The sequence below is a fragment of the Phacochoerus africanus genome, chromosome 9, assembly GCF_016906955.1.
Source record: "Phacochoerus africanus isolate WHEZ1 chromosome 9, ROS_Pafr_v1, whole genome shotgun sequence".
NCBI lineage: Eukaryota > Metazoa > Chordata > Mammalia > Artiodactyla > Suidae > Phacochoerus > Phacochoerus africanus.
The window spans coordinates 13,013,966-13,034,890 of NC_062552.1; the positions used below are offsets into that span (position 1 = coordinate 13,013,966).

The following is a 20,925-nucleotide window of genomic DNA, read 5'->3' on the forward strand; positions in this document are numbered from 1 at the left end:
TGGAATTGAGGAGCTGAGTTCTTCTTTCCCAATGGACGCTGGTCCAGAGCAAACTCTTTATGCACACACACTCTTCTCTGTTTGGGAAAGCTGTCCTCACCTTTCCCCTTTATAAACAATCCCAATCCCTGTATCTTTCTGTCTCTCTGTCTCTGTCTCTGTCTCTGTCTCTCTGGCTCCCTCCCCCATTCCTAAACCCCAACAGCAGCACCTGTACCTGATTTTCAGGCTTCATAGAGACACCCCAGAGCAGCCTCCCCACGACTGATGCTCCTGGAGAGACTCAGCAGACTTTCCAAAGGAGAAGAGCTATAATTTCCACCCAAGTAATTCTGACTCTCAGGCCCTCACTACAGCTTGTTCCAAAAGAGAGCAGAGAGAAGGCAGCTCCCTGGAGCTGCTATAATTGTAGAGCCTGATGAAAGACAAGACAGAGGAAGGAGAGCGAAGCAAGAAACCATGGGGCTTCCTGAACCTCACCCGCTCAGAAGGGGCTTCTCCAAAAAAGAGAAAATTGGCAACATCCACGTTGAAAAGGGCAACGCTTACGTTCAGTTGGTGGTAAATGGCAAGTGATACTTGCAGTCTTGTTTTTATTTTCCTGAAGCTCTAGGGCCTGTTGTATCAGGCTAGAGGGCAGCTGAACTGTCCTTGAGGGTCTAAAAATGAGATGTAATCAAGCTTGTAATTTAAAACAATAAAAAGGGAGTTCCTGTCGTGGCTCAGAGGTAATGAACCCGAGTAGCATCCATAAGGATTCAGATTCCATCCCTGGCCTCAATCAGCGAGTCAGGGATCCAGCGTTGCCCTGAGCTGTGTTGTAGGTCGCAGATGCGGCTTGAATCCCGAGTTGCTGTGGCTGTGGTGTAGACTGGCAGATACAGCTCCAATTAGACCCCTATCCTAGGAACCTCCATATGCCACCAGTGCAGTCCTTAAAAAAAAAAAAAAAAAAACAACAACCTCCCCCCCACCCCCGCCCAAAAAACCCTAAGCAAAAAAACGAATCTTGTTCAAAAGCTGGATTATTCAACAAAATTTTTCTTCACTTGCAGTTCTGTTAATTTGATAAAGTTACAGATTTCATTCAGAATTTACATTTTATCTACAGTACAATAAAAAAAATCAACCCTAAATGTCAAAATATAGTCTAAGTCATCTTAACTGCCATGAATTGTAAAATTACTGTGGATGAGTGAAGCCATGCTTACATATATACACATTTTTAATCCTCCCTGTAACCCTAGGAGGTAAGTATTATTGCTACCTCCTATTTTATTGTATTTTATTTTATTTATTTTTGGCCATAGCCGCAGCATGCAGACCTTCCCAGGCCAGGGATCGAACCCGAGGCTTAGCAGTGACAATGCCAAATCCTTAACCTCTAGGCCACCAAGGAACTCCTGTTATCTCCCGTTTTGTTTTGTTTGCTTTTTAGGGCCACACCCTGGGCATATGGAAGTTCCTAAGCTAGGTGTCTTATCAGAGCTACAGCTGCCGGCCTAAGCCACAGCAGCAGCAATGTGTCTGTGACCTGCACCACAGCTCACGGCCGGGTCCTTAACCCACAGAGTGAGGCCAGGGATCGAACCCAAGTTTTCAAGGATAATAGTCGAGTTCATTCCAACAGAGCCACCACGGGAACTCTCTTATCTCCTGTTTTAAAGATGAGTAAACTGAGACTTGGGAAGGTGAAATCATTTCCCAAGGTCAAAGGTAAAACCAGGTTGGTCTTCTCTGAAGCCCAGATTCTTCTCCCCTCTGCTCTCTGCAATGTAGCAAGCATCCCTCTGCATATCGATAACTCCAGATGCTTCTTAAAAATGCAGATTCTTGGGCACCGATCTCGAAGATTCTCACCCAATACATCTGTTCATGTTGCTGGAAATCTGTGTTCACGACAAGTCACAGAGGTTATTCTGACATAGATGCTATAATGTCTCACTTTGAGAACCAAAGCTTGGGGGGTGGGGAGGCTATTAAATATTCAGCATCTCCTAGTGGGGTCCTTTTATTAGAAGAGTGAGGAGCTGGCCCCCAGAGGTTAAGTAACTTCCTGGAGGCCAGTGCACTCTAGAGCCAGCTGGCCCAGCATTCTTTCCACCACATTCCAGTGGAGAAAAAAATTCAAGTCTCTTAGAGAGCTTTGTTCCTCCCTTCATCTTTCAGTTCTGCCAGCAGCCAACTCCCCTGGAGCGTCAAACAATATGTTCAAGGCCAGCCCGGAAAAATCACACCACTCATTTGAAAAGTCTCAGTGCTTCGTGCCCACGTACTGCCAAAATTGGAAGCAGTGAACATCATTTAAATATTACTTTTTCTTTAATTGTGAGAATATCAGTGTGTGAACACTGCCATGTGTAACCTTCAGAGTTGTTACAGCTTTCTAAAAAGCAAGCTTGCCTTTCCACCTGCCATTCAGCCAGGACTGGGGCTCCTTTGGCACATCTCCATTTAGTGCTCAGCAACGTATCAGACCCACGTTAAGACCTGAAAGTGGCTCAGGACCGGTTCTGAAGGGCAGATGTAAATGGAAGGCTTATGATTCTAGGTGATCTTTACAGCTACATTTCCTGTTCAGTTGCCGTTTTCTGAGCTAAAGCTCTGAGATTGGCCTTTTCCTGTATTTACCCAGCTCGTGTTGAATGAGCCAACATCAAGATTGGCGGCTTCGTGCCAAACTTTGGCAAACAATTGTTCCCCTGTTTACCGGCTTATTTATTTATTTCTGAGTGTTCTCGGCAAGAATCTGTCCCATCAAATCCCTTAGAGGGAGGTCTAACATACCCTTGCATCCTGCATTTGAAGGCCACTCTATTAATTCCCCGCTGGTGTTGCTGCAAGTGTTTTTGCATGTGGATTGCAAAAGTCTCCCTTCGGCAAATGTGCTGTGTATTTTTTTTTTTTAAACAATATTCTGGTACCACTTTCCTTGACTAATAGTAGTTTTCTTTATCACACGATGGTTCAGAGAGATTCATGAGGTTTCTAAATGTGCTTGGTGCTGTTACTGAGGCAACCTGCCTCAGCGGATTCTGGAGATAGAAACTTCATCTGAGCGACACAGTGTGCGCCTGAAGGGGAGGACTGTTTTCCAGAAATACAATGTTTGGGTTGAAGTGTCTGACAAAGGGACATGAAGAACCAGAACACTATGGGGTTTTAAAATTAGGTCTTTCAATTCGAGATGACACTCGAAATACCACCCGTTTCTTTCAATCTGGTGCTCTCTTTTCTTTTTCCAGAAGCCACAAAGCTCCCTGAGCTACGTCTCAGGATGCAAAATAGCAGCGCGACACAGGGAAGTTTTGTTCCCTGCTCCATAGCCATCCTGTTGAACAGGGCCTCCACCAAAGCAGTGATGGAACATAGATGTATTTTAGCAGCTGAATGAAGCCACTTAACAAAATGTTTTATGGGCCTGGGAGTTGTTAGTTCGTGAGATAAATTCCCCCTGTATGGCAGCTATTTCCTGGGAGTTGGGGGCCCTTCTGGAAGCAGTACAAACTTTCAGACCATTAGATGTCCAGAGAATTATTTCATCCCCTTGTGGGAATGGCTTTATCATTTTAAATCAGAGATCAGCAAACATTTTCCATACAAGGCGAGATAATAAATATTTTCGGCTTTGCAGGCCATATGGTTTCTGTCACAACTACTCGCCTCTGCTGTTGTAGCACAAAAGCAGCCAGAGATAATTCGTGAATGAATGGGAGTGTCTCTGTGCCAATAAAACTTTATTTATGGACCCCGAAACTTGGATGCCATGGAATTTTCATGAGTCATTAATTAATGTTCTTTTTTTTCTTCTTCTATATTTTTTCAACCATTTAAAATCATTCTTAGCACATGTGTCAGATAAAGACAAGCAATGGGCTGGATTTGGCTCGCCCATGGGTCATAGTTTTCCCATCCTTTGCTTTAAGCCAGTTGGTTAGGGAACAGTTCACTGACACTGCCCACCTTGGCAGGCACTATAACTGCTTGCTTGAGTTGTCCCAGCACAGGAGGCCCTGATAAGGAACAGGATGATGCCTCTTTTTTTTTTTTTAAATTATTTATTATTATTTTTTTCCCACTGTACAGCAAGGGGGTCAGGTTATCCTTACATGTATACATTACAATTACATTTTTCCCCCACCCTTTCTTCTGTTGCAACATGAGTCTCTAGACAAAGTTCTCAATGCTATTCAGCAGGATCTCCTTGTAAATCTATTCTAAGTTGTGTCTGATAAGCCCAAGCTCCCGATCCCTCCCACTCCCTCCCCCTCCCCTCAGGCAGCCACAAGTCTCTTCTCCAAGTCCATGATTTTCTTTTCTGAGGAGATGTTCACTTGTGCTGGATATTAGATTCCAGTTATAAGTGATATCATATGGTATTTGTCTTTGTCTTTCTGGCTCATTTCACTCAGTATGAGGTTCTCTAGCTCCATCCATGTTGCTGCAAATGGCATTATGTCATTCTTTTTTATGGCTGAGTAGTATTCCATTGTGTATATATACCACCTCTTCCGAATCCAATCATCTGTCGATGGACATTTGGGTTGTTTCCATGTCTTGGCTATTGTGAATAGTGCTGCAATGAACATGCGGGTGCATGTGTCTCTTTTAAGTAGAGTTTTGTCCGGATAGATGCCCAAGAGTGGGATTGCGGGGTCATATGGAAGTTCTGTGTATAGATTTCTAAGGTATCTCCAAACTGTTCTCCATAGTGGCTGTACCAGTTTACATTCCCACCAACAGTGTAGGAGGGTTCCCTTTTCTCCACAGCCCCTCCAGCACTTGTTATTTGTGGACTTATTAATGAGTACACTTCAATATTGAGTTTTCTAATCCATGGGCATGGTGTGTTCTTCAATTTATTCAACTATTTGAAAATATACATCAATAATGTTTTATAGCCTTCTGTGTAGACTTTTTTTTTTTTCCCACTGTACAGCAAGGGGGTCAGGTTATCCTTACATGTATACATTACAATTACATTTTCCTCCCAGCCTTTCTTTTGTTGCAACATGAGTCCTCAGTGCTATTCAGCAGGATCTCCTTGTAAATCTATTCTAAGTTGTGTCTGATAAGCCCAAGCTCCCGATCCCTCCCTCTCCCTCCCTCTCCCATCAGGCAGCCACAAGTCTCTTCTCCAAGTCCATGATTTTCTTTTCTAAGGAGATGTTCCTTTGTGCTGGATATTAGATTCCAGTTATAAGTGATATCATATGGTATTTGTCTTTGTCTTTCTGGCTCATTTCACTCAGTATGAGGTTCTCTAGCTCCATCCATGTTGCTGCAAATGGCATTATGTCATTCTTTTTTATGGCTGAGTAGTATTCCATTGTGTATATATACCACCTCTTCCGAATCCAATCATCTGTCGATGGACATTTGGGTTGTTTCCATGTCTTGGCTATTGTGAATAGTGCTGCAATGAACATGCGGGTGCATGTGTCTCTTTTAAGTAGAGTTTTGTCCGGATAGATGCCCAAGAGTGGGATTGTGGGGTCATATGGAAGTTCCATGTATAGATTTCTAAGGTAGGATGATGCCTCTTGTAAACTAACCTGGAGAATTTGGGAGGGGCCAAAGGGGGTGGGGAGACAACCAATTTCCCAGGATCCTTGGCGCTGGAATTCATCTTGGCCTAGAGGTGCAGATGCCACCAGGAAGGACCCTGACTTAGACCAAATATGGGCCGAGCAAGCCGATTGGCCAGAGACGACCCGGACACAAATCCCATTCCCATAAAACCTGAGGCTGCAAGCCAGTTCTCCTGGGTTCCCTCACCCTGCTGCTCTCCACTCAGGTGCCCCTTCCCCCCAAAATCTTTTGCTTTGTTAGCATGTGTGTCTTCTAGGACAATTCATTTCTCAGTGTTAGACAAGAACCTACAAACGGCCCTGAAAGGGGTTCCCCCTTCCTGCCACAAATCGATAACATGGCCATCAGCCTCCCTCAGTTCCTCAGTCCTTAACAAGTGCTCACAGAGGTCCCTATTGCTGTCATGATTCGTCAGTTGGGACACGCTTGGGAACAAAGGTCAGCACATAATTTTTCTGTTCGTGGGAAGAATGCTGGTGAGCACGATGGATTTGGTGGCGGGATCAGAAGTGGGGTTTTCGGACGTTCCATTTCCTAGAAAAGCTGGGGGTCTGGACTGAAATTGGAATGCTTTCCGTGTGAAATCTGAAACCCCTAGGCTGCAGGGCACTGAACCCCCCGCCCTGATTTACTCCTGTCTCCAGTGCACTACTCTCTGGTTTACCTGCCATCCCTGGAAGAGTAACTTTCTCTCAGAACAGAAAGAAGAGGACAAACTAACTCCAGAGCTTGGGTGGTGGCATATAAGGATTTTCTTTTCTTCTTTGACCTGCTAACTCACAAAGATCCCTTCTCTACCAGAGAAAAGGTTCAGAAGCTGATATGGCGCTCGGGCTCCTCGTTATAATTTTATGCAAGACCAAGACTATTTTGATAAAATGAGGCCAGTGTTTCTTTTCTCTATACCTGATGGTCAAATGGACTTCATTTTATTCTTTCCTGCCATCTTCCTCCTCAATTCTTTTGCCTTCCTTCCACTTTTCCTTTTTCCTGTTTTTTGAAATAAGGCTTTGATATTCTGACATGTTCTATATCCTTTCAAGTTCAAGTGTGACCCTCTGCCAACAGTGACAGAACTGCTGGGAGATTTTCAGAAATCTAGGGTTTGGGGCCCCACCCCAAACACAGCCTGCATTTTAACAAGATCTCCAGGGCATGCGCTGTAAAGTTTGAGAGACATTGGTCCTTATGTCTCATCATTCCAGGGAAAAAAGCTCATATCCTCACTCCAGAGAAAAGAGCTCAAGACTTTAAATAGATTCTGGAGGGATGTAAAGAGTTGACCTAGGAGTTCCCGTCGTGGCTCAGTGGTTAACGAGTCCAACTAGGAAACATGCGGTTTCGGGTTCGACCCCTGGCCTCGCTCGATGGGTTAAGGATCCGGCATTGCCGTGAGCTGTGGTGTAGGTCACAGACGTGGCTCGGATCTGGCGTTGCTGTGGCTCTGGTGTAGGCCAGCGGCTACAGCTCTGATTAGACCCCTAGCCTGGGAACCTCCATATGCCGTGGGTGCAGCCCTAGAAATAGCAAAAAGACAAAAAATAAATAAATAAACAAACAAAACAAAGCAAAGCAAAAAAGAGTTGGCCTTGACTTTGAGGAGATTATTCAAAACTGAGGAGAAATATCAAGGGGAGTAGTCAAATTTTAAAGTGAACCAGTGATGGCCTTGCTTTGGTGAGGACTGAAGGTTTTTTCTTCTAGCAGCCTTCAAGGCGGAAACTGGTTATCCAAGACCAGAGCTGGGTAGTTAAGGACGCAGAGCCTAGAGCCTTAGAAGAGCACCCAACTCCAGTAGAGGAAGATGCAGACATGATACCAGGACAGGCTAGGGGCGACAGAGGCCTTCACTGCAGAGAGAGACCAGAGGAGGCTGAAGAGGGCAGAGCCATTCCTTGGCATCTGGAATACAAGAAAAAAGGCCCTCTGGGGGTGGTGTGGGGGAGGGGGGTAAGGAGAAAGTCCTGATTTGTAGCATATATCAATTTTCATGGTGTGTATATTCATACCTTGGCTGATTTCAGACTATCAGTATAATAGCACGGAAGGTAGAGTTGCAAAGAGACAGAGTAGCACACCATCAGATACAACAGACATAAATAAACTCAGAAACATAGTAAGAGTAAATTATAATCAAATGATTAGGAACCAATCAGTTGCATGGAACTGATGAGTTGCATTCATTACCTCTTTAAAAAATTTATTAAAGAATAGTTGATTTTCAATGTTGGGTTATTTTCTGGTGTCCAGCAAAGCATATTTATAAATTTTCCATTATGGTTTATTACAGGGTATTGAATATAGTTCCCTGTGTAATACAATAGGATCTCATTGTTTCCCCGTTCTACATATAATAGTTGACTTCTGCTAATCACAAACTCACAATTCATCCCTCCCCCACACCCAGTTCCCCTTGGCAACCACAAGTCTGTTTTCCATGTGTGTGGGTCTGTTTCTGTTTCATAGATAAGTTTATTTGAGTCATATTTTAGATTCCACATATAAGTAATATCATATGGGTTTTGTCTTTCTCTTTCTGACTTTGCTTAGTATAATCATCTCTAGGTCCATCTGTGTTGCTGCAAATGACATTATTTTGTTATTACCTTTGTTTTTAATATAACTAATTTAATTATGAGTTTATATAATTTAATTTTTAGTAACGGCTGTATGGAACAACTAGTCCAAATATTCCTGAGTATCGGTTTTCTGAGCCAGTGCGAGCAGGTTCCAGCATGTCCCTTTAAAAAGGGTGTTTTTCACAACTTTGCTCTATAAATCATAGGACACTTCAAAAGATGCCTGAACAATAAATAAATGTGGGTGTCGTTCACTCACATAGATGTCCTAGAAAACCTCTGTTCACAGACTGCCTTTAAGGAAAAAAAAAATTGGCCTGGCCTGCAGTATTACACTCTTTAAAGTTCATCCTGTGAACTTTCATTAAACCTTCTCAAGAACATTTTATAGGCGTTCTTGTTGAGTTATTCTTGTTGAGCATTTTCCAGTTTCCAGATGGAGCACTTCGTGTGACTTAATACACCCATGAGTTAATAATACTTTCCGAGATGTTCCCCAAACACTATTTTAGCCTTGTTTCAACTCTTCATTCACAAATGTTTCATGCTCACTGCTCAGTAATTATAATGTACTGACTCGAGTTTCATCTTTCCTCTTCTTCAGTTTTAGTCAAAGGAAAATTGACAGATAGCATCATCACGGAGGTAAAGAGAACGAGTGAAATGAGTTTAAATGCTGTAAAGCAAATAATCAGCTTCCTATAACAGAGCTGACCATTAATTTCCTTAGCAGGATCCAGGACTTTTCACTACATTTCCAAGAATCCTCACTAGTATTTTCCTGGGTTGTGGATACATGGGGCTGAGTCAGGCCACCTGGTTTCTCATCCCAGACCCCTCATTAACCAACCCCACACCTCAAAACTCCCCACCTAAGTCACTCAACCTCTCTGAGCCTAAGTCTGTAGGCTGTAGAATAAGGGGCTGATTGATGATATCTAAGATCAGCTCTTTCTTTTTTTAATTATCCTCCAAAATAAAAATAGGATAAAAAGGAAAAAAAAAAATCCAGGAAAGAACAACTTGTGCTCATTTGGGCAGTCCACCCAGTCTTTTTATTGATGGATGACACCTTTTTAATTCTCTGAAATATGCACACCCATCCACGCTCTTCCCTTGTAAAGTAACAGCTCATAAAATGCAGCTTGCGTAAAAATGATTTGCATGACCCATTTCTCGGCTGCGGAGCTGTTTATTATCCTAAAAGTCCGGTTTTCTTCACCGTGTGGGTTTCTGTTTGTGTGACCGTCCTCTCCGAGGTCACCCTGTGACACTGACGTCTGGTGCCTTCCGGGCCGCCTCCACTGCCCACCTGTTCTCAAGCGCTGCTTCCGCTGATTGGACCCCTACGTCGCCTCCCTCGCAACCACTTCTGCACAGTTCCCATGGGGTCTGCAGCACAAAAGCCAACAGCTTGAGCGCGCGCCCAGACAGCGGAGGCGGGGGTGGGGGGTGTCCCACGGTACCTTAGGGAAAAATAAGAGGTCGCCGCAGGATGCTGACCCTTAAGGTACTTTTAAGATGAATTTGGCCTGGCAGCGGGCTCTCCCCTCACTTGGCTCTGGAGAAAGCATCCCAGTTGTGACTTAAATGCCTCTGATCAACAGTTTCCGTTTACAAAAGTCCCATCGCAGCCCAGGTCCCAGGTCCGCGTGATGCGGTTTATTGTGGCAACAACCCCGGCAACTGCCCAGGTGTCGAGCGCCTCCTGCCGAGCTTTTAAGCGCAGGAGGTGGGAGAGGCTGGAGGCGCGGGGCTTGGGCAGGGGCGCAGGGCGCAGGCGCGCGGCGAGGAGCGCTCGCGGGGGCGCACGCGGCAGCCGGGCGGGAGGAGCAACGCGCGGCGCGCACCATGGGCTGCGGAGTTTCCCAGCCCACGGAAGAACAGAGACGCGTGCCCGCTCCCAAGAAGGGCTGGGAAGAGGGATTCAAGGTAAACAAACAAACAAACAAAAACAGTCGGATAGATATAAAGCCTTTTGCCTGGCAGGGCTGGCGATTCCCACGCTGGGAGGCGGCTGGAGTTGCCTGGGAGCAGGGTCTGCTGGGGCTCACAGCCCGCCTGGTGGATGGGCAGTGGGCTGGGCTGGGAGGGAGCGACTTCATTCAGCCTACGTTTTAACTGCTGTCTTAACCAGGACTGGTGTGGCTAAGGGACTAGTTTGTGTGTTTCAAGAGCCCCCGAAGGTGGTCACACCCCAGGGCAGTGGCGGGAATAACCGAATGAGCGGTGCGTTCTGCGCAGAGCTGGGTTAGTAGTGATTCTCAGAGGAGGGTGAGAGTTCCTGAGAGTTGCCCTGTGTTATTGGCTTCCGGAAATTGGGCCCTTGGAGAATTACTTAGAGCTGGAAGAAGACTCAGCAGCCGTCTGACTGAGCCTTCCCTCTTCTCACTAGAGGATCCTGAGGCCCAGAGAGGTGGACGGCTTGCCCGAGGCTGCACAGCTAGTTTGGGGGCAGAACTAGAGATAGAACCTAATTTTCGAGTCTTGTCCCAGTGCCCTACCCACTCTCCCTCAAGGTTGCACCTCTCGTAATTCTTCTGGAGGCAAGAAGGGGCTTTTTTTTTTTTTTTTTTTTTCCTAGGGTGGGGCATGGAGGAATGGGCTGGTGGAGGCAGAAATGAGAGCCATCATTCTTTATATCCTCACCACCATTGCGAGATTCCACAGACAGAACCAGGAACAGCAAGCATCCCTAGAAGAAGGATTACCCAAAGATGATGTTACCATGTTACCATATAATTTATCATCAAAAGCTGGATACTCTGAAGAGTGGAAGGGAACACTATGAATAAACGTGACCAGATAATCTGATATAAGCCCACACTATCTGTCCCAAGTTTATGGTCACCCTTCCTAAAGGGCGTTTTTGGAACTACTGTTTAAAAAGCACACACTTTCAGCAGGTGATGGGCGAAACACTCCTTGGTGCCAGTTACAGCACCTCTCTGTGTGAGGCACTCCTCTGGGGCCCCTGGAGTACATCACAACAAACCAGAGGACACTACAGGCTGAGACTCAGGCTCAGTACCTGGTCCCCTTGGGGAACTCCTGTGCCCAGATAACCACCCATCTCAACACTGTTTCAATGGCCACTGTCTGCTTTTAGGGCTCTGTTACCTCTTACTGGGTCTTCCTGCCTCTCTCATCACCACCCTAACCAGTCTGACTCCCACACGGCCAGCTATCTTCCTAAGGAAAAAATTTCCTGCAGCGTGCAAAGGTCAACATTTGGTCCCACCAACACTCTCATGTCACCCTCTCTTCGTCAGCTGCTGTCTTTTGTGGGTCCTCAGGTCTGCTAAACCAAGAACCTGCAGTGCTCAGTTCATCCGGCTTCCCAAGCCATTCCCTCTTCCCAGAATGCCATCCCTGGGCCCCATTCCCAGTCTGCCTGGTGAACTCCTACTTAGCCTTCCCCACTGAGCCCAAGCACCACTGCCCCAACACTGTGATGTTCCCTTGTGATATGTTTGTTTAAAGCCCCCTTCTCCCTCATAGACTTAGGGGCTTCTTGGGAGCAATTTGATCATCTTTGTTATTATTCATCACGGCTATGGAATAACATTAATACTTTCTTTCTCTCTTTTTTCAAAAAAAATTAATGTGATTTTATAGTACTAATCCATTCTGCTTTTCCTCTTTGTTGCACAAAAATCTTTTAAAATGTATTTTACTGGTGTGATGACATAAAACTTCAGTAGAAGAAAAATTCTCACTCTTTGAGTTTGTTTACTGGCCGTTATCATTTGCCCCATTTCGTGGTTATGCCGGAAAATAATTTTGTTGTATAGAGAAAAAAAGGAATACTAAAAAGCAGTCCTCTCCAGGTGTCAAATACACTAGGTCCCTTTGGCCCAAGCATCCCCGAGGTCTAGGAGGGGTTCTGGGTTTCTTTCTGAATTTCCTGTCTAAGATAGTTACTGCCCCTTGCTTGGATTTAGGCGCGAGACTCCTAACTAGTCTCTCTGGATGCTTCCTTTTCTAACAGCCTCCACCTGCCTTCCAGCTCCAGTCTTCCCCATGCCCTCCAGAGTGATGATTCTAAAATAAAATCTGATTGTGTCCCTTCTCTGCTGGAAAGAAAGTCGCCAGCCCATTAGGTAGGCACACCAACCACTGGTCAAGAATGTGACTACCTAGGTTTGATATCTGGACCACTACTTGTTGTGTGACTTTGGTCAAGTTACCTGGCCCCTCCATGCCCTGATTCCTTATCTGTAAAGCGAGGGTAATAATAATTATTTTGTAGAGTCATTATGAGGAGTAAATGAATTCAGGCCACATTAACTGCTCATACCAATGCTTAGCACAGAATAAGCGCTTACTATTAGTTATTACAATGGCTATTAGTACAATTATTTTTATGAGATGAAATCCTCAGTCCTTACTAGCCACCCTTGACCCTGGAGAACCTGTCAGATTCTCCAAGTTCATCTCTCCCCACCTTCGTAATCTGCGCAAAGCTCACCTGTGGTTCTCCAACCCCCCCTGTTTCCACCCTTGTGCCTTTGCAGGCGCTGTCATCTCTCCTTCCGACTTTCCCTTCTTCATCTCCCCGGACCACATGCAAATGTGCCCCCAGGTTTCAAGATAACTCAAGACCACGCTGCCCTTCCCCATCTCCCTGCCCCATGTTGGCAGAGTGTTTTGAAACATGTCATGGTACTTACTTGTTTACAGGCTTACCTCCCATCCCAAGCTATTTTAAGGAAAAGACCTGGTCCTTGTCTTCGTATCTGCAGTGCTCACTACAGAGCTTGCTGAAGAGCAGGCGTTAACGAGTGTTTCCTGGGTGACTGCATGTCCCTCCCAGTTCCTCTGATTCCTTAGCATCTTCCTGTCTCTGAGTACCATTAACCTGACTAATGACAGTCAGCAAGGAGGAAATGCAATACTAAAATAACCTGAAAATAGATTTAGAGTTGAACTCACATATATCCCTCTCTTTCCCCACCTCCAAGCATTTGACTTTGGAAAATCTGAGCTGGGGAAAGGTGTGACTGTTAATTAAACGCTGTCTGGCTATCAGAATAGTACTTTTTGCTACCTTCATAAATGCATAGGCCTGAGAGCTCAATAGTTCAGCAGTAGCTTTAAAACAAGATGAGCATGTATGCTTGCATGAAATATTTATTAGCGGCACCCCTTTAAAATATTTTGAGTCAAACTTCTTGAGGCCTGCCTTTGAACTTTCTCTTCATTCGACCTTGGCCTGAAGGGGCCAGAGGACATGGTAATAAAATAAAGCACAATAAGAAAACACGGGAAACTTCTTTTTTTTTTTAATTTAGAGAAATGCCCTTCTTCTTCACGATTAACTCAAAGTTCTCTGCTTAATATAAAAGGGGAGGAGTTCCCGTTGCTTTGCAGCAGAAACGAATCTGACTAGTATCCAAGAGGATGTGGGTTCAATCCCTGACCTCGCTCAGTGGGTTGGGGATCGGGCATAGCTGTGAGCTGTAGTGTAGGTCACAGATGTGGCTCAGATCCCGCATTGCTGTGGCTGTGGTGTAGGCTGGCAGCTTTAGCTCTAATTCCACCCCTAGCCCGGGAAGTTCCATGTGCCATGGGTGTGGCCCTAAAAAGCAAAATATATACACATAAATATAAAAGGGAAGAGACTAGATTGGAATAGATGATCATTAAGTATCCTTCACAGTTTTCCCCTAAACTTTTACAAGAAGGTTCTTATTTATAATTAGTGAAAGGACTAACATATATATATTTTTTTGGGAGGGGGGCACCCATGGTACATGGAACTTCCCAGGCCAGGAATCGAACCCACACCACAGCAGCGACCCAAGCTGCCGCAGTGACAGCACTGGATCTTTAATCCACTGTGCCATGATTTTTTTAAAGATCATATTTCTGATGTTTTTTTGGAGGGTTGCTACTTTTATTACATTTATGAGAAGTAAGCCAGAAAAAGTCAAAATTTGAAGAGACAATTCTTCCTATATGTCTACAGACAAATATATTTATAAAATACATCTGCCAATAATTTGATTCAAGAAGGTTTCGGCTCCAGGGATTCTTGACAAATGACTCCCTCCTTCGAAATTGTTTGGCATATTTTTTTCCACAAAGCTTTAGAACACAACATGTGATACTGCCAGAATAACCAACCAACCAACCAACGAAACACCTTTCTATAGTTAAAAGTAATACCTTTTTCGGAATGCTGATAATTCCCATGCATAGATGTTATTTTGGAACTCACAACTTCTCAGTTCTGTCTAAATTGATAAATTTTTTCGGATCCCACGTTGCCGTGGCTGTAGCGTAGGCCAGTGGCTACAGCTCCAACTAGACCCCTAGCCTGGGAACCTCCATATGCCACAAGTGCGACCCTAGAAAAGACAAAAAGACAAAAAAATTTAAAAATTTTTAAAATTAAAGTGGATAAATTTTTATCCTCCCAAAAATGAAGCATAAAATAAAATAGATACAAAACTTAGAACCATTGAATCTACTTCTGCTACAACTTCATCTGAAGGAAAAATTATAGAGTTTCCTGGTGGCTCAGCAGGTTAAGGATCTGGCATTGTCACTAATGTGGCTCTGATTATTGCTTGTTACGAGGTTGATCCCTGGTCCCAGAATTGGTCCCAGCTACTGCTGTGGTTCTGGTTACGCTGGTTACGAGTTGGATCCCTAGTCCCAAAATTTCCACGTGCCGTGGCCACAACTAAAAGCAAAAAATAAAACAAAAAACATTCTGCCCACCTCCCCCCCCCCCTGACTCAGTACCATTGCAGATAGGCTTCTTATTGGTGTGAAAATATAAACTCTGCATGCATAGATAAACTAAGAAAACTGTCTCTGCCATATCCCCAAGAGGCATAGATCTAAATAAGTTGTAAATATCTCTCATCTTTCAACTATGTCAGTTCTCAAGTCTAGGTTATGAAATTGGGTGTTAACATTTCCAGAATGTGTGGCACATAGATAAGATATTTGAAAAGCATCCTTAGTTTGCAAAAAAGAAAAACTTTAAATTTCCACTCTGGAAACTGAAGGTCAGTATATGTTCTCTTATGCTGGAAGATTGAATTTCATTGGCTACAATTTGAGTTTTGGTCACTGACAGAGTTCGAAGGCAGACAGTGTCTAAATAAGCTTAAATCGGAAAAATCCTTGCTCAGACCTGGATGAGTTGCTTTGGCGAAAGAATTGGAAGGTTGATCAAGTTTATAGCATTTAAATAAATCTGTTCTGATTTGAGGTTGACAATATCTTTGTGAAAAGTCGCCTTTTTAGACTGAAAACATTCAAATTTGCTCTTGGATTCAATGTAGGTATTTTAGTTGTTAAATCGGGTTTTTGTTTCAGAATTTCCAGTGGGAAATCCTTTTTTTGTTTGTTTGTTTGTTTTCTTTTTAGGGCCACACCAGCGGCATATGGAGGTTCCCAGGCTAGGGGTTGAATTGGAGCTGCAGCTGCTGGCCTACACCACAGCCACAGCAATGCCAGATCCTTAACCCACTGAGTGAGGCCAGGGATCGAATCCATATCCTCAGGGATACTAGTCAGATTCATTTCTGCTGTGCCGCAACGGAAACTCCCTGATAATTGGTTTTTAATATGCGTTCACTGTGAACTGTGAGCTCCTAAAAGATAATCATCAGACAGGGCCTCCTTTTCCCTTGTTACATGAAATATGAATAGAATATGAAACATATACATCTGACAGAAATATAGGTATTTCATATAACAAAAGAAAAGGATGACCTTTCTGATATAATATGATTGTTATTATATAATAATAGCATGTAATATGTTATATGTGAAGACTTTTCCTGGGTCAGCTCACTCTTCAGGGCCTGCATGGGCAGTAACTCTGAAGAAAGAGATGGAGAGAGAAAGAAAAAAGCATGTAGTTTTTCTCAAGATTTCTCTGTGTGTGCTGGATTGTATTTCAGATCCGCTGAGTTTTTGTTTGCCTGTTTGTTCAGTTGGTTGGTTTTTCGTATTCTTTCACGGAGCTCTGAGCCACAGAACTAATTAACTCTCAACACAATGAACCGATGTTGGTTTAGCTGGAGTGATCCTGTTGTGTAAACATGGTGATAAGGAATGTGAGCCTCCCTAGAACATTCGAGAATCGAGAATCGGTCATTGAACTATGAGAACCTGAGGGTGATGGGGACACCACTGCTTTGGTGATTTCTCCTTGCCCCGGAGGGACTGCAGAGCACTTTGGAATGTTTCCCGAAATTGGTCAAATGTGCTTAGGTTTTTTTAAATTGGTATGATTTTTATTGTGACAATATCAGAAGTTTCAGTGTGAGTTCTTTTTTCAGTTTCCTAAAGGGAATGTTTTCTGTTTAGTTCCTAGAGTCAAAATTTAGAGCCAGAAGAGACCTCCCTCCTTTCCGCTGAAGCTCGGAGAGGTCTGTTATCCACCTTTCTCATATTTCGGGGCTCACCTCTTTCCCCCATTTTCACTGCCTCTGTCCTAGTTCATGTGTAATCCAGCCTCACCTGGACAGTTGCAAGCAGAGGAACTGGTGACCCTGTTCTCTCCCTTCCTTCCTCTTCCTCCTGCCATTGGCACGAACCCAGGGGTGATTTTTCTAAAAATCACACCTGATTATTTTATTGTACGTCCACGTATTAAAATCCGACAAAGGATTCCTGTGGCCTTCAAAATAAAATGGCACATCTTTGCTTGGCACAGAAGGCTTCTCTTTCCCACTTAAGCACCTACCTCAGTCTGTTTTCATACGACTGGAATAATCCAAGTTCCTGGGCATGCAATGTTGTTTCACATTGCCTCTCTGAATGTACTTTTTCCTCTGTCTAGCATGGCCTTTTTTCTCCTTCCCCACTGGAAGCTCATTCATCAAGACCCAATTCAAGCATCTTCTTGTTGACACCATTCGTGACCTGCGAAAAGACCCAGACTTATATCCGTGTGACAGGGCTGTGCTGTCAAGAGTGGGAGTTGGAGGGTGGAGTCTCTGAGATCACCCCTTGGGTCAAAATAGTAAAATCAAGACGTTTAAAAAAATAGCCGAAGAGTTCTCTTGTGGCACAGTGGGTTAAGGATCCGGTGGTGTCACTGTAGCCTCTTGGGTCCCTGCTGTGGCACAGGTTCAATCCCTGGCCCGGAAAGTTCCTCATGCTGCAGGCGGGGCCAAATAATTAAATAAATACATAAAACGTACAACTCGGTGGATTTTTGAAAAATAGCAAGAAGGCCGTGCTCTACAGAAAATGCTTCTGTTCGTACCTCTTCTAGGGGCAACTGAGAGGGCTTCCTCTGGGATGTGAGGCTTAGATAGAGAGGAGGTTGGCTGATGACCTCTGCTCGAGGCCTTGGCTTCCATTGAATGAGAAGTGGGAAAGACACGTTTTTCTGTACATCTTAATTTACTGCCTTTCAAAACAAATGACAGCTCTTTAATTAATTGAGTTTTATGAAAGACACCTTACATTTTCCTCTTTTTTGTTTTCTTTTGCTGTGGAACTATGAAAAATGTGACATGGAGCAGCATTTTGGAGTTGGTGGTTTACTAAGTCACTGATAGGCCCTTTTTTATGCTGTTTTTTGACCAATTTACAAGCAGTAGAACCATAGTATAAAGAAACCAACATCCTTACGAGGACGAGGTGGGGTCATATGTCAGTACAGGGGTTATAGGGGGCCCCCTGGAAAAACACGTTAATATAAAACGTGTATACCCTCTGACCCAGCATGGCCACATCTAGGAACTGATTCTCATGGAAGGATTGGGTGACCTCATGCAGATGTACATGCACCGATACCATGCCAGTACTATGTTTATTATATTGAAAAGTTAAAAACAACCTAAATGGCATTCAGTAGGAATCGGTTAAAATAAATTGTGGTATAGTTACATAGCGGCCTACAGTGCAATCGTCAAATAAACGACTGCTCTCACCATTAAATAAAATGTGTATTGACCTTTGGTAGATGTCTCTGCTGTACTTTCAATAGAAAAAAACAGGTTACAGAAATACAATATAATATCACTGGCTGTGTAATCTGATTTCTTTTGTTTTCCAAACAGCTTTATTGCAATGTAATCCACGTACACCATTCACCCATTTAAAATGTACAATTCACAGTCATCACCACAGGCTAATTTGGGGACACATTCGCTCCCCCAAAAGAAACCTCTATCCGTTGGCAACGATCACACATTTTCAGAGTTACCATTCAATCTACCTTCTGTTTCTATTAATCTCTCTCATCTGAACATGTTGTATAAGTGGAATGATCTTTGTGACTGGGTTCTTTCACTGAGCATGATGTTTTCAGGTGTCTCTTTGTTGTAGCATGTATCAGTACTTCATGTCCTTTTATTGCCAAATAATATTCCTTTGTATGGATAGGTCACATTTAATTTGTCTAGTCATCAAAGGCTGGACATTTGGGTCATTTCCACTTTTTAGATATTTGAGTAATAATTATGAACATTTGTGTGCAAGTTTTTTTTTTCTTTTTCTTTTTTGGTCACTCTGTGGCATATGGAGTTCCCAGGCCAGGGATCAGATCAAGCCGCATCTTCGATCTGCGCCACCGCTGGGGCAAATCCGGATCCATAACCCACTGTTCCAGGCCAGGGATCAAACCCTCATCCCAAGGCTGCAGAGCCACCACCGATCCCATTGCATCACAGTGAGAACTCCTGTGTTCAGTTTTTGTATGGACATACATTTTCATTTTGTTCAATTTCTAGGTCATCCGGTAACTCTATATTAAGAGGAAAATTTTGAGGAACTCTCAAACTGTTTTCCAAAGTAGCAGCATGATTTTACACTCCCACAGCACTGGTATGAGGGTTACAATTTCTCTGCATCCTTGTCAACACTTCTTATTATGTGTCTTTTTCCTGACAGTCATCCTAGTGGGTGTGAAGTGATATCTCATTATGGTTTTGATTTTCATCTCCCTCATGACCAATGGTATTAAACATCTTTTCATATGTTTACTGGCCAATTCCAATTTATTTTTAGACTATGTTTATATGCTCAAACACATCCAAGATGTCAGTAGTGATTCTGAATAGGAAATGATACTTCCCATTTTCTACAGTGTTTCTGTATCAATCAGCGTTTTACCAAAGGAGCAGAACCAGTAGGAGGGCTGGATAGGTGGATGAACTGCTGGAGAGACAGAAAGATGTATTATAAGGAATTGGCTTATGCAATTATGAGGGCTGGCAAAGTAAGTCCAAAATCCATACCGTAAAAGAGGTGGTCAGGAAGGCTAGGCAGGAGCTGAAGCTGCATCCACAGAATTCCTTCTTCCTCTCGGAAACCTCAGCTCTGCTCTTAAGGCCTTCAACTGATTAGATGAGGCCCACCCAGATTTTTGAGCATCATTTCCTTTACTTAAAAAGTCAAGTAATTGTAGATGTTAACCACATCTACCAAATACCTTCACAGCGAATCCTACATGAGTGTTTGAATAACTAGCTACATAGCCTAACTCAGTTAACCCATGAAACGGATCCTCACAACCACCTTCTGTTTTAAGTATCTGTATGAGTCCATATGACTTATTTAATCTGCAAAATCAATAACAGGAGTTTTATTTTATAGACATTTTCTATACCCAGCAGCATCTCTAATTTTCACCCTTAAGGATTAAACTTGGTATCCTCCAGAATGCTTAGCACATACGTTTATATGAGCACCTGGAAGATTTATATGACTTAGTTTTCCGCTGCCACTATAACAAGTTGTCGTAAGTTTAGTGGCTTCAGGAGTTGCCGTCGTGGCTCAGTGGTTAACGAATCTGACTGGGAACCCTGAGGCTGCGGGTTCGATCCCTGGCCTTGCTCAGTGGGTTAAGGATCTGGCGTTGCCATGAGTTGTGGTGTAGGTCGCAGACGTGGCTCGGATCCCGAGTTGCTGTGGCTCTGGTGTAGGCCGGTGGCTACAGCTCTGATTCGACCCCTAGCCTGGGAACTTCCATATGCTCCATAACCTCCTGGGCTCTAGAAAAGACCAAAAAAAAAAAAAAAAAGTTTAGTGGCTTCAAACAACACAATTTTTTCCCCTCTTAGTTCTGAAGGTCAAAAGTCCAAAATCAGGTGTTCTTGTTGTGGCTTAGCAGGTTAAGAACCCAACATAGAGTCCATGAGGATGCAGGTATGATTCCTGACCTCATTTAGTGAATTAAAGATCCAGCATTGTTGCAAGCTGCGGTGTAGGTCACAGATGCGGCTTGAATCTGGTGTTGCCATGGCTGTGGTGTAGACTCCCCCCCCCCCCCACCAGGAACTTCCAAATGCTACAGGTGTGACCTTAAAAAAAAAAAAAAAAATCCAAAATCGGTTCGACTGGGCTGAAGTCATAAAGTTTGCAGGGCTGGTTCCTTTCAGTTGCTCTGAGGAGAGAATCCTTCTCCGTGATTTTTCCAGCTTCTAGAGCTGCATTTCTTACATCCCTTGGCTGATGGCCTTCCTGCGTCTCCATGGCTGCTACCAAAGCATCTTCAAATGTGTGCCTGCTTCCATCATCCCATCACTGTCTTCTTCTCTGTAGTCACATCTTCCTCTGCCTCCCTCTTCTAAGGACACCTGTGATTGCGTTCAGAACCCACCCGGTCAACCTGGGATAAAGCCTCCATCACAAGGTCCTTAATGTAATCATACCTGCCAAGTCCCTTCTGCCACGTAAGGTCACACTGACACGTCCCTGGGTACTATTCAGCTGCCCCAGATGCTAGTTAGCTAAATATTCTCAAAGCAGACCTTGCACCATTTTCATTTTC

At 43.9% G+C, this 20,925-nt stretch overlaps 1 protein-coding gene across 1 annotated transcript in view; it reads left to right on the top strand.

Annotated features, from left to right (window-relative positions):
* Positions 1-9,850: 9,850 nt before the first annotated feature.
* Positions 9,851-20,925, top strand: part of STMND1 (stathmin domain containing 1) — a 33,603-nt gene continuing 22,528 nt past the window's right edge. The window contains exon 1 of the mRNA XM_047797347.1: positions 9,851-10,103. Coding sequence (XP_047653303.1) covers positions 10,023-10,103 — 81 coding nt within the window. The 5' untranslated portion in view covers positions 9,851-10,022. The remainder of the gene's footprint in view (positions 10,104-20,925) is intronic.